This window comes from Scleropages formosus, chromosome 1 (assembly GCF_900964775.1).
Source record: "Scleropages formosus chromosome 1, fSclFor1.1, whole genome shotgun sequence".
Classification (NCBI taxonomy): domain Eukaryota; kingdom Metazoa; phylum Chordata; class Actinopteri; order Osteoglossiformes; family Osteoglossidae; genus Scleropages; species Scleropages formosus.
The window spans coordinates 33,867,876-33,887,073 of NC_041806.1; the positions used below are offsets into that span (position 1 = coordinate 33,867,876).

Consider the following 19,198-nt stretch of genomic DNA (forward strand, 5'->3'; position numbering starts at 1 on the left):
TCTGGTTTATGACCTGAGACGACAGAGCGGGATTCCGCGGCCTACTGCGCTTCAGGCCTCTCTTAACGGGGACAAGAGAGAAAAAAGTAAAAACAGGCAATAAGGTGCTCTATTTCTTGGATAAACAGACAAAAGAAAATATAAAGTAATAACACACACACTGTCTGAAACCACTTGTCCCGAGAGGGTCGCAGCGAACCAGAGCCTAACCCGGCAACACAGGGCGCAAGGCTGGAGGGGATCGCACCCCACACGAGACCATCGCAAGGCACCCCAAGCAGGGCTTGAACCCCAGACCCACCAGAGAGCAGGACCCAGCCAAACCCCTTGCGCCACCGCACCCCCTCTAAACAAATAACAAAGTGGGAAAATATTATAAATCATGAGCAGTTCCCACTTCCTTAAAAATACTTTGGCATAACTTCCTAATTCTTGACATAAAGACATACTCCTCCATTGTAAAACTTGTCTGATAACAGGGAACGGCATAAAATACGCAGCCAAGAGGAGGAGGAGCGAGTACCAGGGTTTCGAACTCACGGGGCTCGTAAATCTTTTAACGCAAGTGGGAACTGCCGGCTCCTCTGGAAAGATGCACACCTGTCCGAAAGGGCTGCTGGGCCTTGCAGAAAGGCGGATAAGAAGAGCTCTCCTGCAAGACGGTGGGGTGAGGGCTTCGAAAGTAAACGACAGCGTGCCCTTGTCCTGTAACGGAGCCTGTCGACACCCCCGCGGAGCCTGCGTCGCTTAACGGTCCCGCTTTCCCTCTCTCCGCTTTGAGTGATCCCTTTATCTCTTCAGTACCCTTCACAGAGCTGCTCCACAACGCCTCGGAGATGATTAGGCTCTCTAAGAAGTGTGACACGTCTCCGAGAGCCGCAGCCGCTGACCCACCGAGGTCCCGCTCCACGTCGTACTGCGCATTCCGCTACACGCGCTGACTGCTGCCATCCAGGGACGGACTGCGTACAGTGACCTACGGCCTACATGACACATCTGACGTATACACATACATTAGCATCCAACAACACAGAAACGCAGGTAAGCTGGAAGGTTTATGATAGTAACCAGGTTGCTGCAAAGCTCTGCAGTAACATTTTACCTCTTCCTGTCCTTTCGAATGTCGTCTTCTGGGAGCTGCTGGGACGGCATTCCAAAAAATGTCTTTAAGACAGTTTTACCCGCTACGTTTTAAATGACAGCTTTAGGTACGCTGCAGGTGCAGTGAAAGAGCACTGTTAAGAAATGAGCTAAAAAATCCTTTCGCCATATAAAACAAGGAAAATATGACCTCCTTAAATGTGCTCCCAGCATCCCTGCGTCCTAAAGAGACATGCAAATGTGTACCTGTCCTTCTCGCACCTACACTTGTGCAACCTCTCTGTCTCTCGCACACCGATACAAACACACACTCCCCAAGTCCTTCAGGCACAGGCCTGTCTCCTTCTCCTTGCCCCTCCCTCGGTGGCGCAGGATTCAGGGGTCATTTGGTTGATTATGCTGACTGTCCCCAGCCTCCGCAGCACACAACAAAAGCCTGACATAGCAGGCTGCCTGCCTTCTGTGTCCTGCAGATACTCATCATGAGTGTCAGGACATACCAAGGTTAGCGGTCACTGGAACGGCGCTCGCTGGCAGCAGCTCGCCCGGCGCACTTGGCTGATGAATGAATGTCACATGGAAAGGGGTGGGTGGCCAGTGAGTGGGTGGGTGCTGTGATTTGGAGGAGGGGAGCTGGGGGGGCTTACAAAGGTTATACATACCCCACTCCCACCCGCAGCCACCAAATGCAGTATCCTGCTTTTACCCCCAAATTCCATACTTTATTCGACTCGTGCCGCAGACGTACAGCTTCAGCGTGAGCATTCACACAGTCAGCGCTCTAAGAGAAACACGCACACATATATAAGTACGTAGGTATGCGAGGAGATGTCAACGGCTCTTCTTTTACTTGCATACGTACATACGAGTGTGCGCGTGCGTGTGTGTGTGAATATAAGAGGAGCGGTTCTCTAATCTGTCTCTTTGTTACCAGGCTTACGCTATAATACGTAGCTGCCGTTAATTTTCCACTGCGCACAAATATGGACGCAGGGACAGAGTCTCAGTCCAGCTCTTCAGGACGCAGAAGGACAGCGACGTGGAGCAAGGGTGCCGCAATGCTAAGAATATTCCTCCAAGGAATCTCTCCTGCCGTTTTTACTATAAAAGGGCAACAAAATGCTGACTGTAAGGAGAAGACAATGTCAAGGAGAAAAGGGTATTGGTATTTTGGATCCTCTTGACTGCTTGCCTTGGAGAGGGAGGGAGCGAGAGGGAGAGTTATTCTTGTCACAAACCCTTTTGTCTGCATCTGCTGACTGCTTGCCCATAGCCAGCAGCGTGCTTTAACTGTTTTGTCACCTCCTCGCCTCTCACAGATCAGCTGTTGGGCTTTTGTTACGGCCATTGTAGAGGCTAATCTGCCGCAGCCACTCGGCCGTGTAGTAAATACAGCCGAATCGCATCTCGGACAATTCTTCATAAATATTTCATACGGTTTTTACAACTCCCGCTCTCTGAGAACCGCGGAGCTGCAAAGGCAAACGAGAATGAGGATGCCTTAAACAAACGCTTTTCCCTAAGAAGCACGCGATTGTTCAGCCGCTGCCACCCTTTCTCCGTGCCTCTGTCTTGTCAGATAAAATCAGATGTTTCTGGAAAGTCTACAAGGCTGTTTGCCCCACTGCCACTTTGCCCTGTCACCCGTGCCATTTCTCTTGGCGTACCTTTTTTCTAGGACAGACAGTTCTTGCAAAAAAAAAAAAAAAAAATGACACTATAAGTCCAAGCTTGTTGCTTCAGTATTGGGAATGTCTCTATAGCTGTTTATATAACATTACAAAAAGACCCATTTTCATGCCACTTCACCCAATAATACATACAATTCATTTGTGGTTCTCGTGTTAGTGCGTGTGTGTTAAGAAAAATGGTTAACAACGGTGCGTTTTAACTAATAAGTAAAAGTCCTGCTTTTGAAAATTAGGAGAGAAAACAGAAAGAGTTGAGCGGGTCAAAAAAGGACCCGACTTTTTCTTTCGGGATTACGGAAAACAAAATATTTCTTTCCTTTTATGAATGTAAAAAATACATTTGTACACGTTGTTTCTTTGATACCTGCAACAAAAAAAGAAGCTCTCTCTATTAGAGCAATGACACAAGTGGGCCTGTCTGCCTTTTGTTTTTGTTGTTTTCCTTTGAGCTCCTAGGCATTGTTGTGCTCCTTGTCCTGTGGTTCCCGGGGAGAGGAGGACACCGAACAAGAGGCTGTATGAAAAGGGATATTATGCCACTCTTCCCCCATGAAACACAAGACGAGAGGTAGAGAGAGGGGAGGACAAGGGAGGAGAGGAGACAAACAGGCCCTGGTACTTCACCCAGCATTCATTCACCCGCGTGTGTACACTTGTCCCTCTGAACAAACTCTCCCGATCCCCGCTGTTTGGTAAGTAAATATTGATCAAGGAGAGACTTACCTCCCGACAGCCATACAAGGGCCAAGGGACGGGAGGGGATTGCAGACAAGCATCATAGGTAAAGACACAAATGATTCAAATCATTTTTGTGATCCTGAACTGTCTTTGATATGACATCCCTGTGTGGTAAAAAAAAATGTCCCTTTCTTTAACAAGACCTTTTAGGCTTGTTGAGAAACTCTTCAGAATACGTAAAGTGATTCACTTTACTGATTGACCTAAACACCAAGAACCGAAGGTGATCAAGATGGGAAAGTGGTGAATGTAATGCCATTTATTTTCAAGAGGCAAACATGGCCAGAGCGATGCGTCTATGCAATAACCTTGAAGGATGCATGGACCCCTGCATGTACGCTTCCACTGGTTAATTCCTAACAAGCCCCATCCAGAGAGATAGTCTCCTAGCCTGGGAATCAGGCCGCTCCTTGTGCCGACCACTGCTCTGGCACAAGGGGTCTGAGCCATACTCACCACACGTCCCCTCGTTCGCATGCGGTCCGAAATCTATGGTGACATAGTGATGCTGCAGTAACGATGCTGTCAACGTGACTGGTCTGTTCCCAAACGGCTGCTGTTATTATTGTGGAAAATCCCATTTTTTGCGATTGGCTAGAACAACCAGTGCAATAAACCTGAACAATGTGAATGACCAAATGGAGGTTATTCATTTGAGAGCATCAATCTTTGGATAGATATCTTTTTGAACAGCATTACTGGATGAGTATAAGTTCAGATAAGATCATTTACCAAACTAAAGTTACCTGTGATTTTGGTCTTGGTACGACCAGTACAAATTTTCAGTGAATTACCAAAGAGACAGCAGGCAAACAAGTTCCAAGGTCAGACTCGGAGTAAACGCATGTGTCCCTTCATCTATCATATGCTGGAAAAGTACGTCTGGGTCCTGAGTTTATTTTTTTTTTAACCAAAGTTCAAAAGAAAAATTTCCAGTTTAGAAGGGAAAAAAAACCAATGTTTTGCACACATTCATCTGCTCTAATCAATAGAGTAGATGAGCAGAGACCTTCCCTTCTGATAAACTCTTGGCTGGAGTGTCACTTAGTCAAACAGATTCCAGGTTTCCCTCTCAGATAAAGATGCTTTCAAAAGCCACGACTGTGATGCAACCAAGGTTCAAAAACTATGTAGCCTTGAAAATGACCAGTGAGATTCTGCTAGAGAAAGCTGGGTAAACACACTCGGGTACTGATAGTGCCGGCCTTGTGGGGACTTTTGTTTTTCATTCTTAAGAAAACGTTCATCGAGAGCCATGTGTCCACTTCTCAAGGTGTACGGCAGCCTGTCAAGGACCTGGGCCGAAGACAGAGATAAAGCTCTGCAAAGCCACTCTTGCCTATCAGACCAGCGTCTGCTCCAGCTGGAGAAAGCAGGCAAAGTCTTTTACTCCCTTATTAACCTCGAGTTTTCACATTAACTTACCGCGTGGAAAAAAAACCCTCCACAGCTACAACACATGTGCCTATATGAAAACAAACAGATACCGATAGAGTGTGCTAGATGAAACGGTGTCCTATTTTAAAACATCAAAATTAGTAAACACATCAGAAAGAAAAAGATCATAAATGTATTGTACTCTATAAGTAACTGTACCATTTCAGACCAAGAGAAAAAGTCCCCCCTTGGCTGGCAAATGTGTCAAAGACCTGTTAAGGGTGAACTGGAATCTGGAGAGATGGATGGCACTGGTCAGAGGTTACAGAGGCCCTTGCCTCCCCTCGTCTCGCCTCTGACTGATGTGCAGGCCTCTTACAAACTGGAAGACTGAACTCCACATTGTGGGGAAAGGGGGAGCAGCTGAAAGGCACAGAATAGCCTAAGCTCCAAGGAGCAGTGTGGGCAGAATAAAGGAAACAGCTTGGAGTTTGGGCTCTTCTTAAGTGTTGCACGGGGGGGGTGGGGGGCAGAGAATGAGGGGGCTGGGAATGAGACTAATTAAACGCTGGCAGAGAGAGTGAGGTAGATGGGGTTGGGCTTCGGGTTCGGAATGGTGCCAGGGTGACGGAAAGACATGCATCAGAGCTGCAGATGTGTCAGGGCCCCCCAGAGCAAAATAATGACATAATGGCCATTGGTGTGTTAGAGCAGAACGCTCACAAGGTGACATGGGATGGGATGAATGAGCGGCCCCAAGAACATGAGAGGTACGGGGGGGAGATGGGTGGTGGGACCTTCCTCTGGCCATACCCAGCACAAGTACTGGTATAGGTATGACGGACCAGTAGAGATTTACAAGTTGAAGCAAAGAGATGAGAGAAGAAGAAAATACCGGCGAATTATGTCCCATCAACATGACCCACGTTTTCACAGCTATACGTTTAGCATGCCTTAGCAGAAGTAAACGGAACAGAAAACGGAAGCAAAATACTCCCCTCTGTAGTTAAAACGACAGTAAAACATTCCATTATTCATCAAGCTTTTCCAGCATTCAGAGAGTGTTTTAAAAAGCCAGCAGATGCGCTGAATTGAGTAGGCAGTAGAAGGAAACACTGTTAGTCTTTCTCCTGAGCTTCAGCCGGGGCGCACAAGTCTTTCCCCAGCCTGCAGCTATTAACGGCCTTTGTTTATGATTGGTTGCAGGTCCCTTCGTGACTGAAAAATATCCCAGGCACTAGCAGTAACCACTTTACACTGAGAGGCAATTAGAAGAAGTGCTCTGTTTTGGAGCACAGAGACCAACCCGCAGGATCTATACTCGCAAGCTTTTCTAAATGGGATACCTCATTAAGTTTTCATTTTCGAGCCACAGATATCACCAGAGATGGCATAAGATAGACCACTCTACAAGAGACTCTAAGAAGTTTCACCGTAGTGCTCGGTCTTCAGCTGTCTTCTCCAGTGTAAGGCCAATATGCCACCGGAGTAAGACCAAACAAAAATGACGGGTGCAAGAAATTCAATATATCAGGGCTCCATTGTAGTTTCGTATTGTTCCTTGGTCCAGGTATTCGTTGGGTCTAATTAGAGCATGAAGCACTCTTCCTTTCGTCTCATCTCTTCCTTCTTCAGACTGTCTTCAGGTTAATCAGCTTGAAATTATTACAAAAACAAGAAACGCTAACATGTATCAGAGCTATGATGCTTTGCTGAAGATGTGCAAAAGAAAGCTTGTTGTGATTTGTTCCAAAGTTGCTGGCCTTTTCTGTTTTAAGACAAAATATTTAGCTATCATTATCTCACGTCCTTGTGGGTAAATTCTAAAAGAGACAAGGCTTTGACATACTGTATGGAGATCTATGTAGATGCAAACCTCTACACTGGTTACTTATTACCACCTTCTGTTGCTTAGTGGGCACAGATCTCTGACCAGCCCCAGTAGCAACAACGCACACACAAACAGAGCCTGGGGCTGGAGCACTGTTGCATGGAGTAACATGGCCCTTACCCAGAACTCATGCCTGTCTCCCTAGCAACTAGGGAACCTAGTCTGGAAGGACAGAGAAGATATGCTTTTCTTTTACAACATTCATAAAATCCATGAAGTGTGATCAAACCTGGTAACATGTTATAACATCGCATAGTGTCATCTCCAGCAGAGAGGAAAGACAAAAGTCTAAACAGTCTAGCCACTTGAAGCTTCCAGATGTTTGTGTGCAAGCAACTCTTTGTGTTATAAGTGTCTGTCAACGATGCGCAGGAGATCGCCCTGGGGGAGACAGGCAACAAAGAGAGGTGCAAAATGTACATAAAGAGTAATCAATAATTTACATCTAAGTATTTTTTATGAAATGAAATTGATACATACACTCAGTCAGGTGCAGTCCTACAAATCCTGTATGTTCGATGAAGTGAATTTACGGCAAAGGTCAAAACATGTCCAACAAGTACGAGCTTCATGTAAAGTCATATAAAGGTAAAGGCTGAGGAAAGGTTGTAGAGAAATTTCCGTGTCTTAAAATACGCCTCGGGGCACTGTCAGGTCCATCAGTGTCAAGTGGAATATGGCTCCATCAAGACATTAATCGGACAGCGGTTATGGCTCAATAGCTGTGGGTTAAGAAAACTCCTGAAAGAGGTCACTTAAAGTGACCTCTTTTAGGAGTTTCCTCAACCTACAGCAGCCCTGGAGCTGAATCCTGGGAAAATGGTGCCTTCAGCAATTTCAGGAACACTCCAAAAATAGCCAGTATGGGAAGGGGCTAGAAGAAACCTACTGCTGAAGAAGAACCACGTGATATGACTCAAAGGTTCGGAGTAGCTTCTGGCCGGGTATCTGTAACTACTCTTTAAATGTACCTTCGTGTATGTTTAAAGAGTAGTTACAGATACCCAGCCTTTTAATGAGTAGGGTCCTGTAATTAAGACCCATATTTTCTTTTTGATTTTATTTCTATTTGGTTAATACAGCAAAGTGTAATTTGGACTGGGATAGGCGCTCAGCAGAAAAACTTTGAGCACATATGGCATCTGTTGCTCCAGCCCATGCCCACGGAAAGCATGCAATTAGAGTAGAGATGAGAGAGGGCTGTTCTAAATCCTCACCTTCACGGAGAACAAGTGCAGAATTATGCTGAAAGAACTTTGTTTCATAGCCTTGCAACGCAAAACAAGGGCAGCGCTGAGTTGGCACCTGTCTACTTAATGCGCTGTCAGGTGGCACTCAAGCCTACGTTTGGGTTTCTGGCACAGGCTGCGATGCTTTTTACGCAAACATGACACAGAACTTGCCAAAAGCTCAAAATTCAAAGTGATCACTTCTAAACAGGACAAAACTTTGCAGCTTTTTAAAACAGTCACTACTGTCTCACTCCAGATTAAATGTTCTGTTTTTTTACTTATACATCTGCGGCAGCACTTACGTTCTATTCAACACCTACGCAATTCAAGGACTTCACTTGCGCTCATGTGCCCCATTAGGTTGCTCTCAGGTTCTTGACTAGCCACCTCCCCTCCCTTCACCAAGCCTGCAAGGGGAAGCATTTTAATAACATACGCTGGAACATATCCACTGGCACTTACTGATGACAGCACACTGAATGGACACCTTGCCATACTGCTGCATAGCACAGTAAACGTAATCATCAAATATGCTGAGATTACAAGTGGCACAAAGGGACATCCAACATCACACATCCTTCAGACATCGCTCCGGTTCTAAGACGTCAAAAACCAATGACCTCACATGTCCCAACATGTCCCAGGGTGTAAGGAGAACAAAAAGGGATCTTGCACTGGCTGATCAGAACCATGTGAAGTGAAATGGGGCTAAAACCATTGTGGGATGACAGGACCGCTGTATTGTTTGGTCCATAGTCACAGTAATTCAAGGAGTGGAACTGGAGGACTAACAGGAAGGACTGCGCTGAAACAGCAGGAAGTACATTACAAGCCTCTATCAGCTGGCCTACTTGGGATGTGAAATGCACAACACTTCTTTGGCACAGACACCAAAATGTCACTACTGATCTGCTCTTATAATCATATACTGTGAATGTGGAACAAATAGACCTGTCCTCCCCCACCCCCCCATGAGAAAGGACTAGAAGCTCTTAGCCACAGAATACTTCCACAGTGACACAAAGGACACTTTGAAATGCTAGATACGAAAATCAGCACAAGACAACCGTGGGATTTTTTCCAATGTCAAATCCGCATTCCTATCTGCAACTGGTTAAAAATTCACTGGGGGGAACAGGGGGGTTGGAGGTGCCAATTTGGAAGAAGGAAGGGACTAACTTCACAGCGGGGCCCCATGCTTGTTTATCTGCATGGCAGGTGACATCAGAAGTTCACAAAACCATCCACGGACTGGAAGGGTCTAGGTGGGGCAACAGGGAAAAGTCCTTGGTGGCCGGAACCACAATAAGACAATAGCAGAAGTCAACTGAGCTAAGCGGGGCCACTCAGATCACGAGTGGAATCAGCAGGCCCCCACAGATCGCTCATTGTCAGAGCTGCTGCACCAGCTGCACTAAAAGCACAGAAGGTTCAGGGTGAACGCAAAGCCTGCAGACGTCAGGGGGATTCTGCACTCGTGACTCAAATTAGATCGAACAAGAGATGGCCTCATAGTCTCCCCAAGCTGCCCCTAATGCATTCAGTGGACAGGGTACAGGGTTTACAGGGTTTAGCGTTGACATTATGACCAAGAGTTACACATATCTTGTGGCGTACTCCATTAGAAAGATTTTGAAAACTACTAACTTAAACTACAATGCTACAATAATACTATAACTGTCAACACCAACAACAACATCAGTATCACCATCAGCAGCAGCAGCAATAACAATAAAAATAATAATAATATTAATAATGGGTTCGATAAATGTAAGGTCAGTAATGTGGGTTGTGGTGGTGCAGGCAGCCAGCCTCCACAAAGACACAGAGCTTGTGTCCCAAGTGCAGTATATTTCACAGGCCTTTGGGGTAGGTCAGCCCAGGTGTGCCTGACAGAGAAAGTGGAGAGACTGTGTGGGGAGGGGCTGGAAGGGAACAAGAGATAGGGAGGTGCTTGACTTCCAGTTCCAGATTTGCTCAATATGTAGCCTCACCTGAGTGCACAGTGACTTTAGGACGAAGTGCTCTACGAGCGCTCAAGGTGGACCAGAGAAATCAGTGTGTGCCACTGTTTTGAACCCATGCTATCCCTACTCAGAAACTCTACATGCATGTGGTATGTAAAAATTGACAATGTCAACAGTAAAGACATTGAGAGAGGGTGTCACTTAAAAAAAAAGACTGAGGAGAAAAAGGAGGACAAGATAAAGGCGTTGAGCAGCACAAAAGGATCAGGATTTTTGTCTGCTAAAAAATAGGACAAAGGATTAAGGTCAGACACCTGAGAGGCTGAAGGCTACTCAAATATCTGAGCAGTGCATGTCCAAGAACATCTGTGCGTACTATGCAGTGGGACTGAGACACGGCACCGAGGCTACGGACGTGTCTCCTTTAAGCGCTCTTTTGCATGGCACTAGGAGAGAAGAGGTTGGGGGGAGAGATGGACAACAGAGCCTTCAATGTTGCACTGCAGGAAATCTGAAACCCTGAGAGCTGTCATAAAAGCATCTCTTTACTCCCCCCCTACCTGAACATACAAGCCCACACCCTGCCCAGCTCCCACCACTGGCTGCCACTCTCCAGTCCCACTTCCCTAAACTCTTGTGGTGAACTTTGATACGGAAGGTGCCGCTACTTGGCCTGTCGCAGCAGAAACCGGCCGTCCCCTGGGGATGCTGCGTTCAGGTTATCTTAACACGCTTAACGTGATAAGCGCAGCGCAGCACAAAATGCTTCTGTAAAAAGAACTACTTCTAAGTCAATTTTTCAGGGATTATGAGGGCCCTCGGGGTAAGTCAGAGCTGGAAAGGACAGAGGTACATCAGAAGGGGTGTCTCAGCCCCACTGAGTCAGCCTGCATTGGTGAATGAATGAAGAGCATGTATAAAGTGCTGTTCTGCTTCCTGAAGTGTGCTCCTCAATGGATGCCCTGGCGGAAGGAGAAAGCAAAGCGCTGGATCCCACTGACGTACAGCAGGCACCCTAGCAGGGCAACACCACGAGCACCATCAGTCGAAGAGAGCAGGTAAATGTGGCTTCTCGGAACTGCTCCGCTACCACACGCTCTTCTGAAGTGTGTCAGAAAGGTGGGATTCAAACCTACAACCTCCGGGTCCAGAGGCAGCAGCTGTAACCACTATGCACACATGCATATACGTACAGCGTATGTATTAAATAGTTGTTGTTTAACCTGTCATTCCCATGATGCTCTGAGATGAAGAGATGAACAGATCTGTGAAGTGGAACTCTAAATGTCCTTCCAAAGCAGTGTCTTCAGTGATGTGCGTCTCCATTAGCAAGAACAAAAAAGTGAACTAAACAAAACAGTTTAACCCACTTTCCAGTCATTAGTTTACACAACGCAGGCCTCTCTCTTCCTTCGGCTGCCAATTACAGACTCCGTCCTCGTGGGGTGGTGGTTGGGGGGGGGGGGGGGTTCAGGGCTGGGAGAACAACCAAAAGGAGGCCGAGAAGCACAAACTCCGGCAAAGGTAATTAGTGAAGTTGCTTTAATTACTGCTTGTGTTCATTCCGCCATAAGGAATGTGACAATTATGTCATTAAAACTTTGTAATGGGCAGAGGGGCTGAGGAGGGGGTGGAAGAAACAAATTTGAAGAGGATGAAAGAAGCGAGAGAGCAGAAGGAAAGGGGGGAAAACAACAACAAAGACATCTCAAAGGAGAAGAACGCATACTACGAGTGCACAGTGACAGGCCAGATTAACATCAAAAGATCAGCAAAACAGAGGACATATTCATTCTGGAGACGTGTCCAAGGTGGAAGGAACTTTGATGATGCTAAATTTGGCAAAAGCACAACTTGCTGAATCGGCGGCGGTTCCAGTTTCATGCTTCGGTGTGGCGGCATTTGACAGGTGAAAAAAGGGAAATTCTGAGAAAAATCTGAGTAAGTGGCTCTTTCAGGACGAGGGTTTTTAAAAAAAAAAAAAAAAAACGGCAGCCCTGTCCTCAGCAGTATGGGGTGCAGAAATGTCTAGTCACAGTGACCACGCCACGGAGAGGGAAAGGAAAAAACACATTTGCAGCCAAGGCGGTTTGTCTGGAAATATTTGCATCGCTTGGCAATTTTCCTCTTGTCAGCTTTTAATCACCTCTTATATCTACCTGCTCAGACAACTTCAGAGAAAACACTGCACTTAATATGCAAATGGACACCTCCCAACATGACTTCTCCACCAACAAAACTCTTACTTATGTCTCCTTTCCTCTCCGCCTTTGCAAATACAAAATGTGTGCATGTAAATAGGACTGATCCCCAAAAATGCTCCAAGCACACCGTACAAATGATACTATAAGTCCATTGCATGCATTAAATGTTGAAGTCAAATCCGTTTTACATTTACATTAACCTTTATTTGTGTAGCAGTTGCTTTCCTCCACCCAAGGTGTTATGTTAAGAGCCTCACCTTTTGAATGGAATACATCAAACTGCCAAAAAAGGTAAACATGGTTTGGGTTGGCATTAAATCATAAGGTAGAAATGTTGATAAAACACCTTGAACTTGGCAATAGTTCACCCAGAGGTTGGATGAACTGTGAAAGGATAGTATAACTCTAGTCTTCTTGTAGGTATACATAACACACAGCTTTGTGGAAAGAGCCGCCCTTGGGCCAACACTGGCTGGAGTCCTACCTCAAAGTCGTTGGCTTTGTTGTAGTGCATGTTGAGGGCACGGAAGAGCTCGCAGTCACGCGTCACGCTCATCTCCTCAGCGCCCGTCACACCGTCGTTGATGGCTTGCCGGGCAAACTTTTCCATCTGGATGTAGTAGAACTCACGGAAGTTGCTGAACCATTTGATGAGCTGGGATGTGATGCACCTGTTGAACTGTTCGGGAAAGAGGAGAAGAGTTCGATCATACTGGTGAATCAAGAAAATAATATACTATGGAAGCATGTGTGTAGGAATATGAAAATAAAAGATAAAGTGAATAACTGGACACAGCTGCCTTTTACTGTTGTCTTTTAAATACATAAACATTTATGAACTGATAAGATCAGTCCTTTCCATTTGTCCTCCAACTGTATTACTCCTAAATATCTTAATAAACTGATTTGAAGGAGGCTATTCTTCCAGGAGAGACATTTTCATAGAGCATGAAAAAATTAACTTTAAACACTTTTTAATCACAAATAAATGTTTATGATTGTGCACAGGTTATTTTCAGTTATATAAATAAAGTATTAAATAAAAGCAGATATTTCTCCCTATGTACATTAATCAATGAGCATATAAAACTAATGTGGTCGATCAAATTGACTGCAACATTTGCTTTTCTCATCCACTGTAATTCATTTACACACAAAGGCCAAGAGGTAGAGCAGGCCAAGCTGTATTGCACCAATAGGCAGCGATCATAAATAGCTTAAAATGTAATTACATTTATGTCCATAGCCTGGCAAGCACCTGAGTGTAAATTCCTATACCTGAAAGAAAGGTTAAGTGTTTTCTATCACTACGGCTTTTTTTTACAAAGTGGGAGTGATTTAACAAAACTTCGCCCTTCCAGAAAAAAAGCCGACAGCACAAATGAACTGGTGCTCCAGCCTCATTTCAAAATTAAGGACGAGTTTGCTGATTAATGATGTAAAAGACTGAGCCTTTAATACACTCAAAGCATTCTGCCCTGTTTGAATAACCTATATTTTAAAGTCAGATAAATCTGAACACATACGTCGTTTGATGCGTATCTGATTTGGTGCTCAATTTTTACTGACACGGCCAGCATCTGCTGTCATTCTGGAGGCCGAACGGTTACAGCTCTCCACACCCACTGACCCGGTCAGATGACCTTCCTGACAGCACCATGGGCTACTGGGGGATGCCATGCTATATTGATAATGACATTTGCATCTAACCAAGCAGAAAGCAACACATCCAAAAGACTTTGTGCAGCTGGTTTGGACATACAACATTCTGCTTTTTGTCATTAAGGGTATTTATCAGCACTCATCCCCCATCGCCTCCAGAGACAACCAGAAAAAAAAAAAGGGATATACATTAATCAGACATCAACAGCTAGCACTTATCAGACTGTGGTCACGAGAACACATGGGCCCCAGTTCAGATGACAACAGAGTAAGGGGAATTTTTTTCTTTTTTTTTTTTTTTTGTCAGAGGGTATGGGTTGGGTTGGTAATTACCGTATAGAAAGTCGTCTCTATGTTAGCAAATTCAAGATAATGAAGTGAATGAAAATTCATGGCAGGCAGTCTAAGTGGCAAGGAAACAGAAGGGGCCAGTCTGCTTCCCCAAAGGCCTCCCCGCATTATTACTGCCGGCCCGCTGCAAGACTTCTTACAGATAATTGACCAGAAAATGATTAAGTCATCATCAAACCGCTCCTGCCTGGAAGAGTTCAAACGCGCACTTAACCTATCCAAGAATTATACATTCACCCTGACCGCCTGCTCTCTTCGCTCCAGGCCTGGCAGGGGGACTGAGTGGAAAAAAGTAATAATAATAATAATAAAAAGAAACAGGGCTCAAGGAGCCGGCTATCTGATCTCCTGCTCGATGATTTCAATAGAACTTAAACCTATTAGGATCTGCTGAACTTGAAGTTCTTTCCGTTTTTTATCTCAGCGGCAAAATACGCTGTCCAAAATTTCCAGACACTGAGATAAGGACCCCAGGCCCCCGTGACGGCTTACTGTTCCTTTTTAATTCTTTCAGAATAAGAAACAAAACATTACAAAATGATAGGAGGCTGTTCACTGGGGAATGAAAATCGCTTTGACATGGAGATTAGACTCCAGCATTGTTACAAGACATTGTCTCATATGAACAAGGCTGCGCAGGGAGGGTAGGGAGGGTGGGGAGGGTGGGGAGTGGAGGGGAGGGGAGGGGGTGGGAGAGAGAGGGGTATTTTTTCTGGAATGGCCCATGGATGACATAATGGAGACTACAAAAAAGTAAGTCCGCATGACATTGTTTGGCAGGGTGGCATAAAGGGAGATTTAAAGCGTATTGTTGGAGAATAGAAATGCCAGAGATGGAGCGGACAAAGGGGGGCCTGCGTTGCTGGAACGCGACAACTCAGCAATTAAGGATCATGTCATCTGCTTGTCAAACAAACATGTGCTCCCGTGCTCTGCACACACACACACACACACACACACACACACATGCACAGCAATACACAGCAACATCCCACTGCATAAAAATGCACTCATTTTACTCAATACAGACTTTGCCATCACTGTGGGGGTTTTAAGGTGACTTCTGCTTTAAACAAAAAAAAATTATTCTTAACTCCTGTCCAGTCAAAACGGAAAACACATAAAAGTTAACATTAGCTTGTGCTCTGTCCTGTTTTGTGAGGACATCCCTACAACATCAAAAATAACCTAAATGGCTCATTTTCTAGGTTTAGTAGAATTTTTACATTGAAGTTATATATGGGATATATGTGAACGTGGCTGCAGAAGTTCTGCATTGAGACACTGCTTTAATTAACACTTCTCGGTGTATTTTTTGAAGGTGGACGAGCCTAACCATTGAACCTGCACAGTCAAAAGTTTCATAAAACGAATCAAGCTGACACCTTCCTCCGCCCTGGTGGCGGTTGACTCGGCTGTATGACCATGTCACACGCCGGTGTTCACAGGCCTTTCGGAAGGTCGTGACCCCCACCCCCTGACAGGCATCACAGCTTCCATTGAGGTCCTGGAGAGCAGCAGTGCGATCAGATGATCCATGCATTACAACATGCCAAAAAATAAGCAAGAACAAAACACAAATAGGCAGCTGCAATTAGGTACAAATGTCTTAAGTGTCTATTTGTGGACTATTAAACAAAACAAAGGAGCAAAGATGAAAGTATGATGCCCTCACTGTCAATGTTCTGAAAGTTGGCCCAGACATAATTCAACTCACCTTCTTGTCAATGTAAGAACGACCCCATGAAAAAAAAGGATAAAAAGACAAATTAAAATAAAAAAACACCTGAAAACATTGTAAATCAAAACAGGCTTGAATTTTCTGAACATTAAAAATAATTATTGAAAGACAATTTTAATTTATTTAGATTACTGCATTTTCATGTTTTTAACAGTTTTTTTATTTACAAAAAACCCCCAACAAATTAAAAACTACTAGATTTACAAGAGAGAAAAATTCACAGTGACCCCAAAGTCACTTTTACCCCAAGTGAGCATTAATAAAAGTTGAATACAAACCTTCCCTCCTTTTCCCAGCATTAGCTTCTGCAAAGACTTCAGATATAGGTGAAAATAATTTAAAAAATTGCTATGTAAGCCTTAGCAGCTCCAATAAACAGACAGTTCAGGAGATGTCTTTGAAGAAAATTAACTTTGTTCATTAACTCAATCTTGAGACACCATCCAGCCCAGTCACTCGACAGAAACTCCAGAAATGTGTGTTTGCATCCTTCGTTGTACGGAACCAAAAACAGCAGTTCAACTAGTCTGAAGAAACTCAGAGGTGACTTTGAAACTCTCTGAGAGCAACTTGGAAAACTTGCAAAATCAACAGAAACAAACAAGTGGGCATATTGATTATCCTTGGGTGGGACACTAAATCTGAACTGCTTCAGAAAAAAGTTCACCTGTATAAGCACACATGCTTATAAATTGTTTACATTGATTCGTATACATGCTGTGCAATCCAGGCATCCGATTTCAGTTGCCACTTGTCCTGAGCAGGGTCACGGTGAACTGGAGCCTATCCTGGACATGTTAGGCAGAAGGCTGAGGGGAGCTACACCCTGGGGAGTCACTCACCCATTCACACACTAAGTGCAATTTAGCATCACCAATCCACCTGAAATGCATGTCTTTGGACTGTGAGAGGAAACCAGAGCACACGGAAAACACCCACGTACACATGGGGAGAACATGCAAACTCCACACAAACTGAGGGGGGAAATCAACCCATGTTTTTTATACTGTATCACCCAAGTGCTGTGAGGTGGTAGCACTATTCACTGTGCCCATAATGTAATACACCTCCTCAACAATATACAGTAACAATCTTCTATGCTCTATAAACCTCCTCCATGACTAGAAACAAAGACAAATTACGTTACACCTGTTAGTTCCTCAAAAAAAAAAAAAAAAAAAACAAAACATTTTCTAAAATGTTTCTGGAACCAGCCAAATGGTTTCTGTATGCAGTTCTGACCGGGATGAATCCTTCATAACTACCTTCCAGCTTTATAAAACTGGCAACTGAAAACCGTAGACTGACTTCATGAGCCCTGGCAGTACGGAGGGGTGCAGCTCCCTTACTGTCAAAACTGGAAGCCAACAGGAACCCCGACTGTACGTTATAACACCACAAGCAGGTACCCTTTGGCAAGTGGTGAGGATTTGCATGTCCCACAACAGACTTACATCATTGCCTCACGTTGTTAAAAGATACGATGCTGAACCCTGGGCACTAAAGGCAACCATGCTGCAAAAAGATCACACTGTGTTTGTAAACACTATATACAAACGTGTGAAATTTACCAAGCGTATCAGAAGTATGAGAATCCTGCGTAGGAGAAGGATGACGAGAATCTTGCAAAAACGTATCCAACCCACGTGACATTAACCCACTTTTTTATACACTTGTCTTACTGAAAACCTCTTCTTTCACACGCTCTATGCAACGGAGCTGCTGTAATTCAACACAGTGAAGGATGTGATAAATAACCTTGGGTCTTCAGCTCCGCGAGTTCTTTTCATGTTTTACAAGATATGCCACTGACCAAATGTACCGCTACAGAACAAATCCTGACCTGTCAAAACCGAGCCCGGATTCATGCGCTTGTGAAATGGCATGAGTGCATTCTCACTGAGACTGAGACACTGGTGTGGAGCCACATGAAAGATACATGAGTAATTGGTCTTCAGTACGTCTCCGGTCGCTAAATGTCATCTCAGCAGTCCACCGAAAGGTCATCGTCTGGTCAAAAGGCAAGCGTTTTACTGTTCCAATTAGCGAGCATTTAGTAGCACCATGCAGTACTCTAATCAACCCATTTCCCACACTAGCAATTACCCGTTCACATGCAGTTGGTGGCATATTGTCAAATCTATATATCTTAAAAGAGTCATTCCCAGGGCCATTAATGAAACCGAATGCAACTGATTAATTAGTAATTTATGCTTCGTTCCCATACATTGCGATGTGCTGATCCAATAAACACATACAGTCCATTGTTATCCTATGCACAAGTGGGCAAGACGAACCTAATCCCTGCTACTTGACCTTGTTACACAAAACTCTAATGTGAAAGAGCATTTGTTAAGACCATGTAAATACATGCGTTTAGGATTTTCTCAAGACAATAATGACACATTGTGACATTTTTGTGTGTCAGTACTTTTGGGGTTTACTAAACACTAGAACTATGCAAGTGGTATAACGGCTAATCGTGTTTTTAGAAAACAAAACTTTTGCCTTCCAGGAACCAGAATTGACAAGGTTATGAGAAAACACGGTATAAAGCCTTACAAAGCATTATCCCAGCGATGTAAATTGCTGTGAAATGAGGAGAAAATGACAAAGAAGTCGGAGAAGCACATATTGAGGTGAGTCCAGTGGATGAAATGGCTAAAAAAAAGTTGTTCCTGTAGTGTTAACAACTCAAAGGCTCCATGTGCCCTTCTACATGGCAGCATGGGGAAGATTAACAACCTGGTTGTGAGCTATTCTGCAAAGGTGAGCCCCATGAGCTGGGCAGGAAGGATGGGGGACTATGGAAGGAGTGTGGCATCCATGGGGACAAGGGAGGGGGCAGCTGGGAATGGGAACCTTTCGTCTCCTCATTTGAATAATGTGCCCTGAATCTGTCACATTATTTATCCTCCGTATGCCCACTGTATGCCACATCAACAACAAATTAAGTAGTAAATAACAGACAATCAGGGCCATTGTTTGCTTTTTTTTTTACACTTGTGTTCCGTTTGTTCAACACTTACCACGTGCAGATACACAAACACATGGCCACACACACACACACACACACAGACACAAGCAAATATTTTATACTGCAGCAGACTGTTTGCAAAAGAAACTTCCACCGCTATGTCTTAACACCACTGATGTGTATATTGTGATACAACACTTCCAATACTTTATAGAGTGAAACTACGAAATAAAGTGTAACATACTGATAAAATTAAAGGACTTCAC

The 19,198-nt window shown here is 44.4% G+C and overlaps 1 protein-coding gene across 4 annotated transcripts in view; it reads right to left on the minus strand.

The window, feature by feature from the left end:
- The window catches only part of LOC108924109 (prospero homeobox protein 1-like), a 30,229-nt gene that overhangs the window by 627 nt on the left and 10,404 nt on the right, over positions 1-19,198 (minus strand). For 3 of the 4 annotated variants that reach the window (XM_018735285.1, XM_018735284.1, XM_018735282.1), the window contains exons 4-5: positions 15,932-15,934; positions 12,686-12,880 (exon numbers count right to left, since the gene is read on the minus strand). In XM_018735285.1, the coding sequence (XP_018590801.1) occupies positions 12,686-12,880; positions 15,932-15,934 (198 nt within the window). The remainder of the gene's footprint in view (positions 1-12,685; positions 12,881-15,931; positions 15,935-19,198) is intronic. The other variant, XM_018735283.1, reaches the window with a different exon arrangement.